This window comes from Chaetodon auriga, chromosome 2, assembly GCF_051107435.1.
Source record: "Chaetodon auriga isolate fChaAug3 chromosome 2, fChaAug3.hap1, whole genome shotgun sequence".
NCBI lineage: Eukaryota > Metazoa > Chordata > Actinopteri > Chaetodontiformes > Chaetodontidae > Chaetodon > Chaetodon auriga.
Window position 1 is genome coordinate 5,443,773 of NC_135075.1, and position 19,453 is coordinate 5,463,225.

General features: G+C 42.4%; 1 protein-coding gene across 1 annotated transcript; it reads left to right on the forward strand.

The window, feature by feature from the left end:
* Window positions 1-201: 201 nt before the first annotated feature.
* etnk2 (ethanolamine kinase 2) lies at window positions 202-18,944 on the forward strand. Its single transcript, XM_076751112.1, has 9 exons — window positions 202-703; window positions 8,513-8,650; window positions 8,752-8,873; window positions 9,494-9,634; window positions 12,079-12,221; window positions 12,595-12,678; window positions 12,766-12,926; window positions 13,028-13,101; window positions 14,041-18,944. Exons 1-9 carry the CDS (start codon window positions 557-559, stop codon window positions 14,111-14,113), a joined length of 1,083 nt encoding a protein of 360 aa, XP_076607227.1. The 5' UTR covers window positions 202-556; the 3' UTR covers window positions 14,114-18,944.
* The last annotated feature ends 509 nt before the right edge of the window (window positions 18,945-19,453 follow it).

The window sequence follows — 19,453 nt, forward strand, 5'->3', positions numbered from 1 at the left end:
TGGCAATAACTTTACACTGCGTTATTAGAAACCAAGTACAGTTATTCAGTAAATTAAAATGTCGCCTCTTTCTGACTCAATTCTGATGAATACGACTTCTTTATCGCTCGTCTTAAAAAGAATCTAATCTCATTTCCAGACCTGCATCTTCCCTAAACACAGCAGCTTGTCACGCTGCTTCTTTTTCGGCCTCACTCGGACACACTCGGAAATAATGGGCGTGCTGGGCTGTGGCGCGTCTCAACCGGCGGTACAGTCGGATGATCCCCGGCGGGCGGAGCCAAGCAGGAGGAAATGGTACCGTCGGCTGACTGCTCCCAAGAAAACCGGCGACGAGTATCCATACCCGGCAGTTTGACTGCACATCTTCACTGCTTTCAGCTCATCACTACAGCAACAGCAATCAGACAAGATACATCTCTGAAGCAAAACTGAAGTCATTCACTGAAACACATCAACATTTCGCGACTTAGAAGCCAAGCAACATTTGTATGCTGCAATTTCCAGAATTATCTGAAGGGTCCGGAGATTAGCGTTACAGATAGACGGCTGCAGGATGGAGACGCAGATACATGTGCCCGTCGGGTCACCGGTAATTAGAAAAATTCCCGTTTTCGTGGACGAACACAACGTGACGGAGGGAGCGATGGAGCTCATTAAAGAGCTGAGACCGGCGTGGGACACGAGCCACGTCAAGACGAAGGTAACGTCAGCCGCTAAGCTAGCTGCACAGAGTATGCTAGGCTAGGCTAAGACTGGCAGCTACGGTGCATCACCAAGTAACGTTACTACCGGCCGGTCAGGAGGAGGGCCGTGGAAACATGGACGTTATCCAGCTACCTGGTTAGGTTAATTTCTCTTAGCAAACGACACACCGTTAGATACACTCACTTCTTAATTGATGAATGAAGACATATTTGATATTCTCTTGTAGTCTGGATATGAAAATAATATGTTACGGTTAACTAAGCTAGCAAGACGCCCTCGACTTGAACTCTAAGCTAAATAAATAATGTAAGTTATCTCAAAACCTAGTAGAATAATATTCCTTTCACAGACAACTTCATATTTACGAAGTGCACAACATGTAGTACCGAGTATAGCATGAAAGCCAAGTCATCTTCGTGTCAGTGACTAGACGGTCAGGCTGGCTTATGGTGATTGATAGATGCTCAAGGAAGCAGACGCATTATGAAGAGCCATTATCATTTGATGAACTGGTGTCTGATACTCAGTCTTGCTTCTTTATTATGTGTGTTTGCTCTCTTATCAGATGTTTGGAATCTGGAGTGACTGAAAAGAAACTATAGGTAATAGAAATCAGAGGTGGGGTCTGGGCAAAAGCATGCTGAGACACTTTTTCAGGACAGCACTTTGCTTTGTCGCTTCCACTACAAATACAATGGACTGTTCACAGCTGATGCTGACTGCTCCTCTAATATGATATACAGTTTATAATTCCACGCATGCATAATGTATTTAACTATTGACTAAAATCAGTTTTACTATTCAGTTTTTTACAATTCTTTACTTGATACTCTTAATTTAACATGTGGTGAATGGTGTATTTCAACATTTTGCAAGATCATAACCAGAGATGGCATTAATACACAGAGATTTAACAGAGAGAATGAACAGAAGGCAAACATACAGGTCAAATAAATCCACAAATGTGTGTCTGCTTTACAGATAAAGGTAAAAGTGTGTCTGCTAAAGTTTAAAGCCCTCTAACTTAGCCTAAATTTGAGACCTTTTGGAGTTGTATTATTCATGAATTCTCAGTGGCGGAAGCAGAAAGGAGAGAGTGTGGATGAAAAGGATTAAAACAGGAGTTTCTGGTAAGATCAGAACATCTGAGCTGTTACACACAGAGCCTGCTCTTATTACTACAAAGGTCATAGAGGGAGTCATCTTGTTGCTTGCTTGGGGTTCAAAGATTGCGAAAGGAGTCCTGCTGAATGCAGCTCTGTGGGATGCAGAGAGATCACTGACAGGCTCAGCTCTCACTGCTCACATAGCAAAATATTGTCCCACAATATGTAGCTCCACCCTTATGTCGATGTTGAAATTGTATCAGATGGAGTTCGTAGTCTAATCTATCCATTTGTGGCCATTAGCCGTATTTCCATCAACATATTTTTATGCGCATTGTGGAGTATCACATTAGAAGAGGTTACAGATATGGCAGAATTAGAAAAAACTTTAAATTAGCAAAATTTTGCGGAAAGGTTTTCCGCTCGCTTAAGGTGGTTTTTGCCTTTTTCAAAAAAGAGTTCATGTGGGAGATGGAAGCACCTTTCCCGATTAAGTTCTGCTATGACTAATCTGTAAGAAATGTCCATCTGATATTCAATAGCATAATCTAGTCCAATTTAACTTAAAGGTTGTGGATGCACCGTGTGTCATCAGTTCCAAACCAAAGCAGTCCCCATTAGTTGTCTACCACAACCTGAAAATGAGGGCTGCCTATTTGGGCTGTTTGATAAACTGATCGAGTGCTCCCCATCAACGGAGCACATAGCGAACCGACTGCTGTGCATGCAGAGTCTTTGTATCACCTCACCGGCCTGTAAACATGCACAGATAATGTTGCCTGGCTGCTCGAGGCAGGCGTTCACTTAAGGGAGGAGGCTGCCGAGTGAGTGTATTCCCGTTATCAGCGGCACTTTGCCAGGGTGCTGGTTAAAAGTCAAAATATTACTGTCACAGGGCTGCTCTCTGCCCTCATGGAGGAAACGCTTAACACACACAGCACACACACTCTCACAAAACTTGTAGTATCCAGATCGACATCTTGCTGGCACGTAGCTGAATCTGTTTATTGCTTGAGTTTGAGATTTTTCCCATCCTCACCTTCACCGGGAGGCCCGTTTTATCTTCTATCACACAGATTAATCATACTGTTGAACATAGTTAGAAATGGTAGATTACATGTAAATAACGTCTAGTTTTTCTTATCGGAATATATCGCAGAACACAAAGATGTTGCAATGTCAACTTTGGGTTGTGGAAAAAATTAGATGCTGTTACACTAAAAACTATGCATTTTCACAATTTTCATGACAATATTTATCAGACATTATCAAGAAAAGTGAAACAAATATGCTCACTGATTATCGTGAAGTCAGTAGATGAGCTGAAGTAATCCTTCACATTTTTGTGAGTGTGCCAGAAAAAAATAATAATGCCATAAAAAACATTAAAGGCTCATACCAAAGGGATTTGCACCCCGATTTGCTCATCCTCCCAAAGTCAGGGTAAAGCCAGTAGGGGGTGAGTATCATTAGGTTTTTGTCATCCATACTCTAATTGTCCCAGTTCTTTATCAGTCATCTTACCGGTTCTTTTTCATCACTAAAGTGTAGTTTTTTTTAATGATTGTTTTTAAAAACAAATGAATTCACAACAGGATTATGATTGATTTATATTTTAAATATTGTTCCTAGAGCAGCAACAGTAAAGTTTACAGCAGCAAAGTCAATGTATACTAGGCCAAAATTAATGAAAAATGACATTTGAATATTCCCTCGAAACACAAAGATTTGAACCATTTGAACATCTGTTTTTGTGCATTAATTCCATAAGAGGGACAACTAATAGAACAAGACATACAACTTGTATATTATTTCAACATTAATGTCTTTAAAAGAGCTGTACACCTACACATTACAAAACAAACAAATAGACTCCATTCACAAAAACACTTCATTCAAACATTACAAAAACAAAAAGAAACTCACCAAAACCTTCTTGGTTGGTTTCACTGTTTCAACAATCATCACTAACTCTGGAATTATTTTCACAGGACATTATGACAGCAGAGACTTAAATATGTTGAACATCAACAGATTTTCCTGTTTAAAAAAACAAAACAGCAATTACTGGACAATGGAAACTGGTTTTGGGACTCCTGTCTGTCCTGCAGCTCTTTCAGTGTAGCCAACGCGGTGGTGCTGCTTTTTTCCACATTCAAATATTCATTTTCACAATCAAATTGTGTGCATTTTATTAAAAATTTGGTTGAAAATTTGAATTTAGAATGTTAATTGACAGCCCTACTTTATACACAATAATATCTCACTGGAAATAAACCAAAGATGTCAGTTAAGTAAATTATACCCTTGACATCAAAATTTACAAAGAAAGTTCTGAAATGATGAAGAACACAGACATCAGTCAGCCTCGGTCCGTCTTCATGTCTCATCCGAGACTACACACAGCTTTTATTTTAGTCTGTTCTCAACAGTTTGCCTTCAGCTTAACGAGCGTACTGTGGTCATGTTGAACAAATGCAGACAAAGCAGGTGGAAATATTGCTTTTCTGAATGTTAGCTGCCTGATTCACTAGTCCTCTGTTTCTTTTTGGCTGCTTAAAAGTAGAGACTGACCCATATGTTATTTTTCAGGGCCAACAGGATTATTAGTAATAACAGGTATTTAATTTTATAAATTTTGAGTAACCGCTCTACAGAATACAGAATAAAAGTTTTTGGTTTTTACACCCCCCGATTCCCTGATCCCCGATCAGTCATATATATATGTGTGTGTGTGTGCGCGCGCGCACGCTTTCCTTCCTTCCTTCCTTATGGGGTTAGGTTTAGGTTAGGATTAAGGTCAGGCAAGTAGCAGTTATGGTTATGGTGGGGGTAAGTTTCCAGGAAATGAATATAAATCTATGTAATGTCCCCAAAAATGGTGCAAACGTGACTGTGTGCGTGTGTGATTAAGTCAATATGATGTCAGCATACACACACAATATATCAGAGAATTCAAAATATACTGTGTGTAATTGCTTCATCCATTATTGTATCTATCCCTGGTGTACGTCTTGAGTTCCAACAGCTGTGGGCCTAATACACGGAGTCTTTGTGCAGTATGCTTTCACCACACCGTCACCACAAAGTAACACACACGTGAGTGTGTTGTTGAGTGATTCATTTTAGAGCCTCACCTTGTCAGGAAAGGAAAATGCATAATTAATTTCTTGTAACAGGATCAAGTGACTGATGTGTCATGGCCAGGTCAAAGTCTTTGGAGTAGCACCGGCAGTGGACATGATGACATTTAATTTACGGCTCTAGTGGCGTGCTTTGAACACAAGGCAACCGTGCATCCCACACCCCATCCATTCACACACCTGCAGCTGTGATCATGACAGTGTTTACATACATCTCTATAGGCCAGAGCAGCAGAGCTTTTCTCAGTGACCACTACCCAAACAGGCTTTTTGTCTCACTGGATGTTGTTGTCTCATGGAGTTCAGAGACAACAACAACGACAACAGAGTGATACAGCAGCACGACTGGCAAGCGTACTCATGAACCAGGCCACAGCAGAATGTAAAAAAAAAAAGTGTTATTTGGTCGGGAAGGATGTTCTCGAGCAGCGGGACCATTGTTTTGAGCGGGAAGCGCTAAATGTGGTGAAGAGCAGCAGGGCAGCACTGTTGACAGAAACACCTGATTAGCCCCGCCACCTGGACAGGAAGACTTTTACTGTAAATATGCACTGTCCATTTCCAAACATCCCACACACACGCTGAGTTCCTGCAAATAGCAGAGTGAGCCAACAGCAACAGAGCAACTGTCTCCTCTTACAACTTTCTCATGGTGAAGATGGCTCGACTCGTCTCTGCAAAAGAAAGGCCGCCTCATAGAATGTGCAGTCAGACCACAGAACGTAGACTCAGTCATGGAAAAAAAAATCAAACGTCAGGCAGTATATGGCCGAATGTTTACCTCTGTCTGGGTCCAAGCTTATCGCTGTCTGTCGACGTATTGATCGCCGGTCTTAGCGGTGTATTGTGTGGCGGGTAGAAGGGATCAGTCATGTGGTAGCAAAGGCGTGTATGCTTGTGTATGTACGGTCATAACAGGGATGCCTGCGTGCCCATCTTTGTGGTCAGCCACGTGTGGAATGCCAGATATGTATGAGTGAGCGTCTGGGCTGGGGGAGATGCAGGCAGTGTGTATGTTGTTATTGTGTTTGCTGCAGTGGGATGGACGGGCCACGGGTTTCCGTTGGAGTGATGTCACTCAAATATTCAAGGCCTAGCCTCAGACACAGAAGGCTTTTTGCTGACTGTTAACTTTAGAAGAGGCGTTTGACTTAACTTGCTGACTCACTGATGCAACACCACCTGGCAGAAGAGTCATCAGGCCTCATGCAAGAACCACTGGTACAAATATGTGTGATTTTTAGGGACTTATTTAAGTCTTTCCAGTCATGATATCCAGTGAAAATAATTCCTGACTAAGATGTGACAGTGTTCTTGTTCTAGTTCTACATGCTGGTTTCCCTTGCTGCTTCTCTGATGTCTGCAGTCTTCTCTGATTCTACCAATTCGGTGAATTACAGGTTTATTTTGAGCCAAACCAGAGTTGGTGTTGATTGTTGGAATAGTATGAGGACAAACCAAGATGGTTTTGTGGAGTTTTATTTTGTATCTGGCAACTTTGAATGAAGTGTGTGTGAATTTGGTGGCTTTGATAAGAGTGATATGGTGGCTGTTAAACAAAACTGGTTAAACAAAAAGAGCCTTTTTAGTACACTTTTAGTGGATGTACATTGACAATGTGCAAACCCACTTACACACAGGACTTACACTGCAGCTTGTTTCATGACTGCAGTACTCTCATTCAGTACTGAAGAAATTAAAAAAAAAAAAAAAATCCCCTTTAGACACAGAACAAGGGAAAATAGGGTCCATTAATACAGATATTTGACTGTAATTTCTCCATTTGTCTGGAACATTGAAATTGTCCAGTACACAACTGCTGCCAGCATGCTCCTCAGTGCAAAATTAACCAGTCAGTTACTGGTTAATGGCTGTTGGGCTGTCGAAAGCTAAATTAAGCTAAACTGACATCTCTGGTTCAGAGTCATCTTAAAGTGGATTCAGTTCATTTTTTCCCTCATCAACCTACACACAATACTCCACAACGACAAAGCAAAACCAGATTTCTGGGGTGTTTTGTGTATGTATTAAAAATACACTAAACACTGAAATACACCATTTACATAAGCATTCAGACCCTTTGTTATGACATTAGCAATTGAGCTCTGGTGCATTTTGTTTCTGTCAATGGTTCACCTGTGCCTAGCTGGATTCAGTGGACAGAATTAGGAAAGTCATGACTCTGTCCATAAAAGGTCTCAGAGCTGGTGTATATCAGGGTTAAAAGCAACCTGAAGACAGACCTGCAAGACAGAAGTGTGTGAATGCACAGATCTTGGGAAGGATGCAACAATATTTCTGTAGCACTGAATGTTCCTAAGAGCATGGCAGCATCCATCATTCTCTAATGGAAGACGTTTTGAACCACTAACAGTCTTCCTTCATCTGGCCACCCAGCCAGACTAAGCAATCATGGATTCAGGGCCTTGGTCAACTATTTGGCCACAACTCCCAAAGCATATATGGAGGAAACCAGGCACCTTATTGGTACCATCCCTACAGCTTAACATGGTGGAGGCAGCATCATGCTGTGGAGATTTTCTTCTGTTACAGGGACTAGGATACTAGTTACAATAGCAGGGTGGATGCAGAAAAATATAGAGCAATGCTGAGTAAAAACCTTTTCCAGAGTGCTCAGGATCTCAGGATGGGGTGAAGGTTAGCATTTCAACAAGACAATGACCTGAAACATTCCGCCAAAAAACACAGGACTGGCTTGGGAAAAAAACTGTCAAAGTCCTGGAGTGGCCCAGTCAGAGTCCAGACCTAAACCTAATAGAGCATCTCTGGAGAGATATGAAAATGGGTGTGCCGACAATCCACATCCAAACCCTTTGAGCCATGTGTTTCTGCCAAGAGGAATGTCAAAAAAGGTGTGCCAAGCTTTCAGGACCATTTCCAAGAAAACTTGAGGCTGTCATTGCTGCCCAAGGTGCTTTAACCAAGTAACAAATGGTCAGAATATGTTATTTAATAAATTGACAAAACACTCCAAAATGCTGTTTTTGCTTTCTCACTGTGGAGTATTGTTTGCAGACTAATGACAAAAAATGAACTGAATCCATTTCTAGATGACTCTGAACTAGGGATGTCAGTTTAATTTTGCTTTTGATAGTCCGCCAGCCATCAATGACGGACCAGTTTCAAATTAAAACCACAAAATCACTGCACTCATGCCAATTTCCCAGGGTTTACCAGTTCTAACCATGTTTTGAATATGTAGTACTTTTACTCTGGAAATATGACAAATGGACTGTATGTAAAAAGGTAAGGTGGATATTTTGTATTGTTGATGGATAAAAAAATCTTACATTTTTTGATTTCTATATGATTGAAGGTGTCAGATAAGATTTTCCATTCAACCTAAGGCCTAAAGCTGCCAGGCATTGTGGGTGGAAGGCACATGTGACTGTCAAGGATGTTGGTGGTTGGTGGAGGACACCCAAATCAGAGGCTTTGCTTGGGAACCACTATGGTGCTCTACCATCTGAGGTTGGGGGTATTTGTCTGCATCTCTCGTGAGAGGTTATATGATTTATTGTCTTCCTCTTCCAGCTGTTCACTGATGGAACCACCAACAAGTTAGTTGGCTGCTATGTGGAGGACAGTCCAGAGGACATGGTCCTGGTTCGAGTATATGGGAACAAGACAGAGCTGATTGTGGACAGAGACAACGAGCTCAAAAGCTTTCAGGTACTGTAAAAGCAAATACTTTCAGTAAATCAACAAGTGTTCTATAATAGTTTCTCCCATCTGATTCTTACCTGTTCTGTGTTATTGTGACTCTCCTCCAGGTGCTACATGCTAATGGTTGTGCTCCTCGCCTCTACTGCACCTTTCAGAATGGCATCTGCTATGAGTTCATGCAGGGGGACGCTCTTGGGACGGAGGACGTCAGAGATCCATCCTTACTCAGGTTGGGACATGGCAGAGTCCTGGGACCATGGGATCATGGGCTCAGAATCCTTCATTGTTTCTACATTCTGTATATAGACCCAGACTACTTTACAATGCAGAAATGCCCCAATGCCACACAGGAAAGAAGCAAATGAAGCAAACACGTGTGAGCCACATGCAAATTGTAGCTGGCAGTTGATCCATACTGCAAAAACAAGTGATCAGATGGCAATTACAAACAGTTTCTGTGCAGAGTTGCTCATGTAACTTAATACTACAGCAATTGTGATGTGCCAAAACAAGTCAATTCGGTTACTTAATCTGGCAGCACACTTTGTCCTTGGTGGCTGTTAAACACTCTATTGTCTACAGTGGTGTAGTGTGGTAACATGATGTATTCAGTTGTTTTCATTGGACTTCAGAAACTTTGTAAGAAATGCAGTATTTCTTGTCCTGACCTAACCTTGCAGATAAAAGTATCTTAATCCTGTAACAGGGCTGTCTGTCATTGGACTGTTTGGTGTCTTCATAACTGGAGACTACTGAATACGGTACAGGCAGTAATTTACTAATTCTGTGCTGAAATCTAGTCATGACGAAAAGTTGATTTGTAATTTGTCTGTGTATGTGTCCTCTCAGACTGATAGCCAGGGAGATGGCTCGTATCCATGCCATCCACGCACACAATGGCTGCATCCCCAAACCCGACCTCTGGATAAAGATGCGAAAATATTTCTCCCTTGTGGCCACAGAGTTCACCGACCGAGCGGCCAACATCAGGTGAGATCTAACGCCGCGGCAGTTCTTAGTGGGTGCTCCTGCCCTTGGCTCAGCACACATACAGAGATAATGATGCATATTGCTCATCAAGTGGAACCTGATTTTCCTGTAACGTTAGTTATGAGGACAGAGTCAATTCTGCTTGAGCTTGATATCATCTGAGAGCACTCAGTGAAGTATTTCTACCAAAAGTATTTGCACCAAGATGCAGCAAGTTACCCTGTTTAATATTCTAGAGACCAGAGGTATCTGTCACATGATGTACATACAGAGATGTCCAGTTTACTGTGGAGTCTTATTTCAGGAAGTGTGAGGACGTTGCAGAGGTTGATTTTACTAGGAGGTGGCCTCCCTTGTGCAAGAACACACCAGAATCTGCACAACCACTTGTACTCTTCAGTGATAGCACAATTTGGCCACCCTAGCACAGTTCTAGAGATGGAAGAGTCTGTCAATGGCCTGACCTGAAATATCTCAACAGCTTTTGTATGGGTTGCCATTAAATTTTGTACAGACGTTTCCTTTAGCATCATCAAGTCAGCATTTTTATTTCAGTTTCAATAGAGAAATTGATCAAGTTGCCAAATTTAACCAATTAAATGTGGATGTACTCTTAAGATGAATATAGTAAACATTTTACCTGATGAGCATCAGTTAGCATTGTCAAAAGGCAAAGCTATGTCATGCTTAAGTACAGAGCTGCAGGCGCGTGGCTACAGACTCTCAGTCTTGTTATGTCAAAGTTAAAGTGTTTAGAGGTGATATGAATATTAGTTACAACAAAATCGATCATATACTCTTTACTGTTCATGTAGTTATGGCAACCACTCTTTCCAGAGGTTGCTGGCAAACTAATGCCTTCTTGAAACTGTGTAATATATATACCAAAATCTCATGTGTTTATGGAGGTAATTTCTTATCCATGAAGCGAAGGAACTTAACAATCAGGTCAGTAACATCTGCTGTCATATGTAAATCAGACTTTAGGTAAAAGATACTGTTAACCTGACAGTTTCTACCTCCTAGAACTTATCCAAACAACTTTTTCCTTCACAGCTGATACACACATCAGGCTGGACCATTTGGTTTTGAGAAATTCATCACATGGAATTGAATTTTCATACAGTATCTGGGAGAGAGGATGAAAAACCAAGAGTTGAGGCCAAGGATGGTTTGATTTGCATCTTGGCACTGGACCTGTGGAGCCGAAAAAGACTGTTTCATAACCTGGCCAGCTTCCCAGTCCCAGCTGATATCTTTGTTCTGATTGCTATTAGATTAAGTCCAGCATGTGGCTTATATAACTGTAACAATAATAGCCGGCTGGATTAGGGAGTCTGAGGCATGCAGTGGGCCAGCAGATGTTTGCTGAGCTCAGTGTATCAGGTCACCTTACTCTTTTCCTTGGTAACACAGACAGCTAGTGTCCTGGTCCTGGACAGCAGACACTTGTTGCTCTGTGATCTGAAACAGCCTGTACAGAAGCTCAGATGTTAACAGACATTTTCATAGAATAGAGAGAAAAAGAGTTTGCGATATACAATGCAGGGATTGAACAGTCACGACTCAGGCCACAAGTGAAGAAGAGGCAGCGAGCCACAGAGAAAGCTCCAAGGAGAGGTTGTGTGTGTGTGTGTGTGTGTGTGTGTGTGCGTGTGCGCGTGCGCGTGCGCGTGCGTGTGCGTGTGTGTGTGTGCTTCAGCATCAGGCTGACTGTGGATTAAGCCTCATAAGCCCATTACAGTTAGCACAGGGGTCTCTTCTCAGCACACCGGTCTGGTTGGCTGAGACACCAACTCAGCGACTCAACCCTCTCTCCATTAGCCAGTAAAACCCTTTCAGACTGACACATGCTGATGGTCTGAAGTGGTTAGTGTGCATCATGTGACTGGGGCTGAACACAGATTGGATGCATGGATGTTCAGTCGGCCTGTGTCACAGTCACAGTTAAATGCGTACAGCTGCAGGTGATGCTTTTTAAAGATGGAATAAATCACAAATCAAATGTCCAGGATCAGATCTCAAAGCTCAGTTCAGAGGAAAACATATTAGTGTAGCCATAGTGACCCAGGAACACCATGCAGCATCACGGGTGTCCACTGAGAGCTCGTTTTTCTGGAACTGTGCTCCCAGGAGCCTGCAGACGTCAGCCCCACTGAGCCTGTGTGCTGTCTGTGCATGTCAGGCTCAGTTGTTTTCACATCACATATGTTCCCAGTTTGTGAAGATACAAAAACAGAAAAAAAAAAAAAAAAAAACTGTTCGTTTTGGCCAGTAACATTTAGTTAAACAATTTCTCCCACTTTCTGTCCATGCCTGTGGGGCTAGTGTTGTATTTGCAGACACTCAGCATGGTTGTCACGACAGTCCAAGAGAGGATATTAAATTGTGTGTGAAAAAAGCTTAACTTTCCTCATCTCTCTGTCTCTGTGCTCCTGGTCCAGAATCCAGCAGGAGGTTCCCAGCAAAGCCGTGCTGGAGCAGGAGATGGTGTGGATGAAGGAGCATCTCTCCATACTGGGTTCCCCTGTGGTGCTCTGCCACAATGACCTGCTCTGCAAGAACATCATCCACAACTGCAAAGAAGGTATGCACCTGTTACCTAAAGTAAAGGATGCATTGGTAGTCTGGGCAAACTCTCCCATTCTCTCCTAGGAAGCTAAATTTCAGAAGAGCATTATTTCTTTCAGGTTTTCTAAAGCTGTTTGAATGGAAGCAGTTTTTGACAGCCATTAACACCGCAGAACATCTCTGCCCTCACCTGAAACATGTGGTTAATGAAGTCCTTTAAACCTGGAATTGCTAATAGTAGCTAAAGGTGCAACAGGCTGCGTATGCTGCACACTCCTAAGACTTAAAAATCATCGTCTCTGTTGCTGGAGGAGATACAACAGCTGTTATGAAGCAGACACACCATTATACACTTTACATTCTCTTAATGTCCTCTTGTTGTCTCCCAGGTCATGTTCGCTTCATAGACTATGAGTACTCCAGCTACAACTACCAGGCCTACGACATCGGAAACCATTTCAATGAATTTGCAGGTCTGTTGAACCACTGTGTGATTTGTACGTTGAGGTGATACCCATACAGTATGGCTTATGCAACCGTGTGTCTGTGTGTGCGATCAGGAATGGCAGACCTGGACTATGGGCTGTACCCCAGTCGGGAGATGCAGATGGACTGGCTCAAAGTGTATCTGCAGGCATACAAGCTCTTCACCAAGAAAACAGAGGAGGTCAGCCAGCGAGAACTGGAGACGCTCTATGTACAGGTCAACAAGTTTTCTCTGGTGAGGAGGAATACGTTGGCAAAAACACACCGTCTCTGACACACTCACACCTACAGTGTCTCACATTTCTTTAATCTGATATCTGATTTGTTTCTCTTAAGGCTTCTCACTTCATTTGGGGCTTCTGGGCGCTCATCCAGGCCAAATACTCCTCCATCGACTTTGACTTCCTCGGGTAAGTTGTGAGTGCGTGAAAGATTTCGGCTTGTGTGTGGCGACCCCCCCCACCATGCATGATATCACCTAAGTGATGGGTCGGACTGAGTGTCTCAAGGGAATCTGTCAGTGTGGGGTTAAACAGAGCATTATGAAAGACTGAAACCAGAAACTCAAAAAGCCAACATGTCTCTCATTTCTTTTGTGAGCATCCATAGCACTTAACAATTCCTGCTCACACACCTGTAACACACACGGACACCAGGTCTGCTCCCCTAGTGGTCCACAGAGAGGAAGTAGACCTGAGGAGGGTTATGGACGGCAACCTAATCTCTCCTGCCTCACTCACAGAAAGGCAGCGCGAGAGTGAATATCTCCCCTACTTTGTATGTCTGACTGACAAAAAGAACCTGGGCGATAGAGGTGGCACGCGACAGCAGATATATTCAAATTGAACTGAAACTAAAATATTGTCTTTGTTAAGACATGGTGTTTGTTTTGACTTTGATAAAAAAAAAAAAAACAGTTAACATACCAAAAAGAAATTTAGTAGGGTTGACAATCTTTTACAGTATCTTTATCAGTACGCTGATTTCTTTGTTTAAAATAATTAACTAGCTCTAGATAGACACCTTCTTTTTTATAATGTGGGACAAACACAGCACTAATTGCCTGAGCTGACTCAGCATTTTGTTGATGTAAACATTAAGAAGGAATCAGTGCTAACATTGGCGACCTGAGCTAACAAGCTTCAACCTTGAACAGCTTTGAAAGCATGATGGGTCCTCCCAAATCACTCCACGTCGCTCATGGTTCATAACCAAAAGGAGGAATCTGTCTCGGATCAGCATTTGTGGGCTTTATATATTTTATCCTCTTACAAAAGTACACAAAAAGTGAGGTAAATCCAAACTTGAGTTCCTCCTGTGCCAGCACCACCTTTTTGCTTGTCTTTCAGGTACGCTGTGCAACGTTTCAACCGGTACTTCATGGTCAAACCTGCAGTGATGGCCCTGCAGATCCCAGAATGAGGGCAGGCAGGAAGACGGGAGGAGGCGGGGGAGCAGGTTTTATGCTGGGACTTCCTGCAGGGTGGGAGCTCTTCTCTGTGAGCCAGCTGTTGATGGACCACTGCTTGGTCTACCTGACATCCTTTTCTGCAACAAGCGCAAAGCCTCTTCCATTCCTCCAGCTTAGCTCCATGTCTGTCACAACTCTAACTCAAGATTTCTAAAACTTCCACGAGTTCTGTGTGTGCGTGTGTATGTGAATGTATGCGTGTGTATGTTTTAATTTATCTTGATTGATCTTGAAACCCCGATCTTGCTTTCCCTCTCAGGACAGCTGAACAAGGCGTAGTGAGCCAAGCAGTCACACACTTTAAGGTAGAGCTCATTGACTTAGAACCTGCTTGTTGTCTGTCACAGTGACGCCAGAATGTTCCACAACGCTGGTAATGAAGGTCAAAAGAGGGACAAGACTGTTAGGAGGGTTTGATGCTGACATTGACAGATACCATAGTTTGTCCTGTTCTGTGCTCTTTATCTGTGGTTCAATGCCACGGCCTCATTACACTTAGAAACTGATTCCTCGTGTTTTGTGTGTGATGTTCACAGTGAGACCATTCCTCCCGCCGTCTGCAGCTATTCGAATGCTTTAAGTTCTCATCTTTTTTCCCCTCCATCATTGGTGCTAAGTGCTCGTAGCTGCGGTATTTCTGCACTGCACTTCCCAGAGATCACCTGTGCGTCAGACACTGTGGATGGTACTGTGTCGTCTCTTTCCTCTGATTCTGTTTCTGTTGCAGTCTGAGCTTCTGTCAGTTCCTCTTCTAGTTACTCCAAGCTAACTGCTGCTGTTGCTGCTGCTAGAAATATCAAACTCCGTGGTTTAGTGGAAGGACCTTCCAGACACTGAGTGTGTGGAACAGCAAATGGAAAAGCTTTTCATGGACTGGCTGTAGGCTGAATCACTATTGTGTTCTAGCAATCGGTGATAGAGGGTAGCTAAACGTGTGTTATTTTTTTGTGTGAAGACAATGTGGATTATTTAACATCTCAGGTGAAACAACTCTTCAGTTTGGGTTGCTTTAGTAAGTGATGCTGAAGGAGGAGGGCAGAGTGATGCTGGTTAAAAAGAGTAAATGTCACTCTTAACTCTGTGTGCATTTCTGTCCTCAAACCGTTTTCCACCTTCTTGACTTTTATGGTTACAGCGAATCGCTCTGTTAAACTTTCCATTTAATCTTTCCAGACCTCTTGGAAAATCACAACCTCGGTCACCTCCACTGCCAACCCCTCCTCCCTTCTTTTATGCCCTCCTGTGTCTGCTCCTTCCTCACATTCCCATCTTTGATCGGCTCCCAATCCAGTCTTGTTTCATATGTCTCATTTCATCGTGAGGCAGAAGCACCTGTTCCCCAGGCCATCTTAACATCAGACGGCTCTCAGCCCCACACTTTAATCCAGTCCCACTCACAGCATAGATTTGAAGCCAAAATTTGTTACGTAATCAGACGTTGCGTAAGTTAATATCTGGGGTCAAAACAAGTGTAGCTTCCAAAAGAGGAAGGAGTGGGTTACCTGGGCCAGTGCTGCTGTCATGAGGTCTGCCATTACGTAGATGGAAAAAGATGGCATGTGACACTCCAAAAGCAGTCATTTCCAGAAGGAAACACAAACAAACTGTGAAAGTGAAAATGCTAGAACTTATGAAGGGGGCCTCCATCAATCTTACACATCAAAGTCTGTTTTCAGGTGTTGGGGAGCACTTCTGTATATGTGGAAAAAGTTATATGAAGCCTTTTGTCCCTCCAGAGGGAGATAAGTAAAGTATGATGATTGTCCTCAAGTGATGTCACTTGAGTCAGCGAAAATGAAAAAAATCTGGGTGTGGACTTAGAAAGAAGTGAGTTAACCCGACCTCTGCAGCCCACTCCCCGTCGTTTCAAAGCTAAATCAGTGAAGTGATCTTTCAGTAAAGCATGATCAGGACTCTTCACACTAGGTTAGTACACGGTAGAACCGTGAAAAGAACCGTAAAGAATGAATCAGGAGAGGCTGACAGAGCCTTTCTGTTAGGTCTAAATAGCCTCTTTCATTAGACCTTCCCTGACTGCTATATGCCCACGTCTTTCAAACTTAATGTCCCCAGTTTGTTACACAAAGTTGTTCTTGTGAATTTTTAGTCTCCAAGCCCAACCTGAAAAAAAGTGAAAAATGCACATTAAAACTTCCCAAATATTCAGTTTGCAGTGATTTATAGCAATGAAAAGCAGCAAATCTCCACAATGGACAAGCTGTGACCAGAAAAAAGTTGCCATTTTCCTCCCAATTTTTGCTTTAAAAAATGACAATTAAGCAGTTAGAAAAGTAGTTGCTGAGTCGTTCTACCCATGGCCATGATGTTCATGTGTCAAGTCAGTGGAGTGCCCCTTTGATAACAGACAGCTGGACTTAATGGCCCTTTTTCTTGATGATTTCATCATTCTGGCCACTCATTGGGAGTCTTCATAATGTAGATTCAGTCAGACATTGATGGCTTCTTTCCTTTCATTCATTTAGCTCAAAATTTGGCTGCAGATACGTACTGTACCACCTCACCTCCAGTCATGATGAACTGACGCCAAGGATTCACTCCACATTCCTGAGTGAATCTGAGCCTCAGAAGACATCTTCACAAATGTAGCCCCCTTAATGCCCAGCAGGGGGTGACACTGAGCTCTGACCTTTGTCCTCCACTGACTGTCTCATGTAACTGTCAGGCTTAATAATTTACCAAGTGAGCAGCAGCCGCTCAGAACAGCAGGACAGACAGAGACTAACTGCTGTTAATGGTTTCCAGTCAGCACAGTTAACCTGAGGAATGACACACATGCTTCCAGAGGGATCACATGTATATCTGAAATGTGTGAGTGGTTCTTATCCTTACAAGTGATGATCACAGCCTTCTGGATTTGACTTATAACTCAGGGGCTGTATGAGGCTAAACTGGTTTAAGAGTCACTTGAAAGATGATGGCACATATTTGGGAGCAAAAAACTGCTAACATTGTCTTGAAAAAGCTCAAATCTCTCTTGTCAGTAGTGCATTTTTAATTTGAGAATAATCAAGAGGCTCTTATTTTAGGGAACTAATAGTGGAGTAATCTGCTTAGTAGATTTGCAGACAAAGACCAAATTAGTGAGCTTGCTGCTTGAACGCACAATCCTAATACCCTGGTAGGAATTCAGCCTGGATAAAAAAGGCATTTGCACTGGATGAGCACTGAATGGATTCCTCCATTCCCTTAATACAGGACACTGAGCCTGGGTGGACCTTATCTGGTGATGCAGTTTGGGATTTTGGAGGAGAACAGTTCGGGTCAGGCTTTAGTTCTGTAATTCTCTAACACTCTAGCGGTCACTGTTGTTAAAGGCTGGAGCTAAATGTAGGCTTAAACTGAACATTCTGCACTGAATTGAGGTTGTCCTGAAAACTTTCCACTCACTCGGGAGTGTGCTCATGTTTTATCAGCCGTTTGGTCCATTGGTCACCTTACCCATCGTGTTGGTTCACCATCAAACTCATCTCGGTGTTTCTGAAGCAGCTTAGTCCTAAACCACTGAAGTACCCTTTACCTTGCTCTGTCTCAGGGAAGGTTGGCAGGTCTTAAACTTAATACCCAGCTGAAAAGAACTCCTTTATTTGGTCAAAAGTTTCAAGTCTGTTGCACCACTTTGCATCCGTAACGTTACTGAGGAGTGAATCAGAGTGTACTCACAGCATGGAGTACTCGTCCACATCACTGCAGGTGAGGTGAGGTGAGGTAAACCACCAGTGTTTTCAGTCAGTGTTCACCTGCTTTTCAAATACACAAACTAGTACTGGACAACAATCAAAAGTAAGTTACAGATGTTAGCTTTGTTTTTCCTTAAATTTGTGTGATGATGAAATGATTTGTGTGTAAATACCCAAAGAATTCTGCAGTTGATAAACGCAGTGATTGGGCCTTTAAGTATACATCAGCAAAGATCTCGAGTGAGAGAATGACAGCAGATGTCTCTTTCTACACCTGTTTTGTCATATTTTGTTTACCAAAAAGTTAAACTTAGCTAAAAGTTTTGCACTGTTGGCGGCACTGACAATGAAGTTTGACATGTTTGGTTTCAGAACTTGTGAATCTGGAGACCACAGAATAAAAACAATGAGGCGTAGAAGTATCATTTTCAAATTTCTTATTAACTGTACCAGACACAAAGATGATTTTGTGGACGTTCCTCATGAAGTGACACACTGGGTAAGGTGAAAATGAGCCAGACGAGGGGTTGTTTTGGACAGTCCCTGTTTAAAGACCACTACATACATCTGATGTGATGTCCTGTTCCACGCTGGCCGTCAAAGATTTCACTCTCTTTATGTTCGGTCAGTCTCAAACAGGGTTTATTTATTGAGTGAATCTAACGTTGCATTTCACACCTTTTCTTTTGTTGTTTTCTAATCATACCAAAATGGTTAGCTTCAGAGGGTTTGCATTGCAGTTCGTTTGAGATTAACTGTATTTGTGTGTGAATGTACTAACTTAATTTTAAGAAACACTGTACAGATGACTGATTTCTTTTCCTTTGTTGCTGATATGTACTTTTTGTAAATGCTTTGAGCACTGTGTAAAGGGACCCAGCATTTGGCTTGCAGATGTACTCATCCACTGCTAAAGGAGATGCTGCGTCAGTGTGTGCTGTCAGCGTAGATGGAGCATGTAAATACTGTAAGAAATACTGTGAAAAAGCTTACTGTACAGTGATCTCTCACACCTCTGTAGGAGTGGCAAGAATAATTATTTAACAGTCATCAGTAAATATTTCCATTAAAATGTATAAAATGATCAAGTCTGTGGGCTTTTGATTTGTCCGTTCTCGAACGTGGGAATCCATGAAACTACCAACATGACTGTTCTTCTGTTCACACTCCAGTATCCTCCTGTTTGTTTCCGTGTGCCAGCTGACCTGGTGCCTTGGCCCTAACAGGAAGAAGGAAGGCGAGAACATGTACAGTGGGACATCCTGCCAACACACACACACACAGGCAGAAAGACAATGGTGATGACTCCTAACGTCCTAAGCACGGAGTGTTTCATGTGTCTGACTTCATCTGTCTTTGTTTACTCACTCTTACATCTTCACCTTATTGTGTTTAACAGACTATGTCCCTCCATGCAAAGCACAGCCAGCTACAGGAGGCCCCTCGCTCAAACTTGCAGATATGTTTGATATGTTTTATTGTTTTTAATGTATGAAATAGATTAGTGAACTAAAATTAATGATACTGAATTGATGAATTGATCCATAAGGACAAACAGTGACAAGTTCAAAGCTATCGACCCTTAATTAATAC

Coding starts and splice junctions, on each gene's coding strand:
- etnk2 (XM_076751112.1), top strand. CDS start 557: ATGGAGACGCAGATACATGTGCCCGTCGGGTCACCGGTAATTAGAAAA. Junction 9,635..12,078: donor GACCGAGCGGCCAACATCAG/GTGAGATCTAAC, acceptor CTCCTGGTCCAG/AATCCAGCAGGAGGTTCCCA. Junction 12,222..12,594: donor CATCCACAACTGCAAAGAAG/GTATGCACCTGT, acceptor GTTGTCTCCCAG/GTCATGTTCGCTTCATAGAC.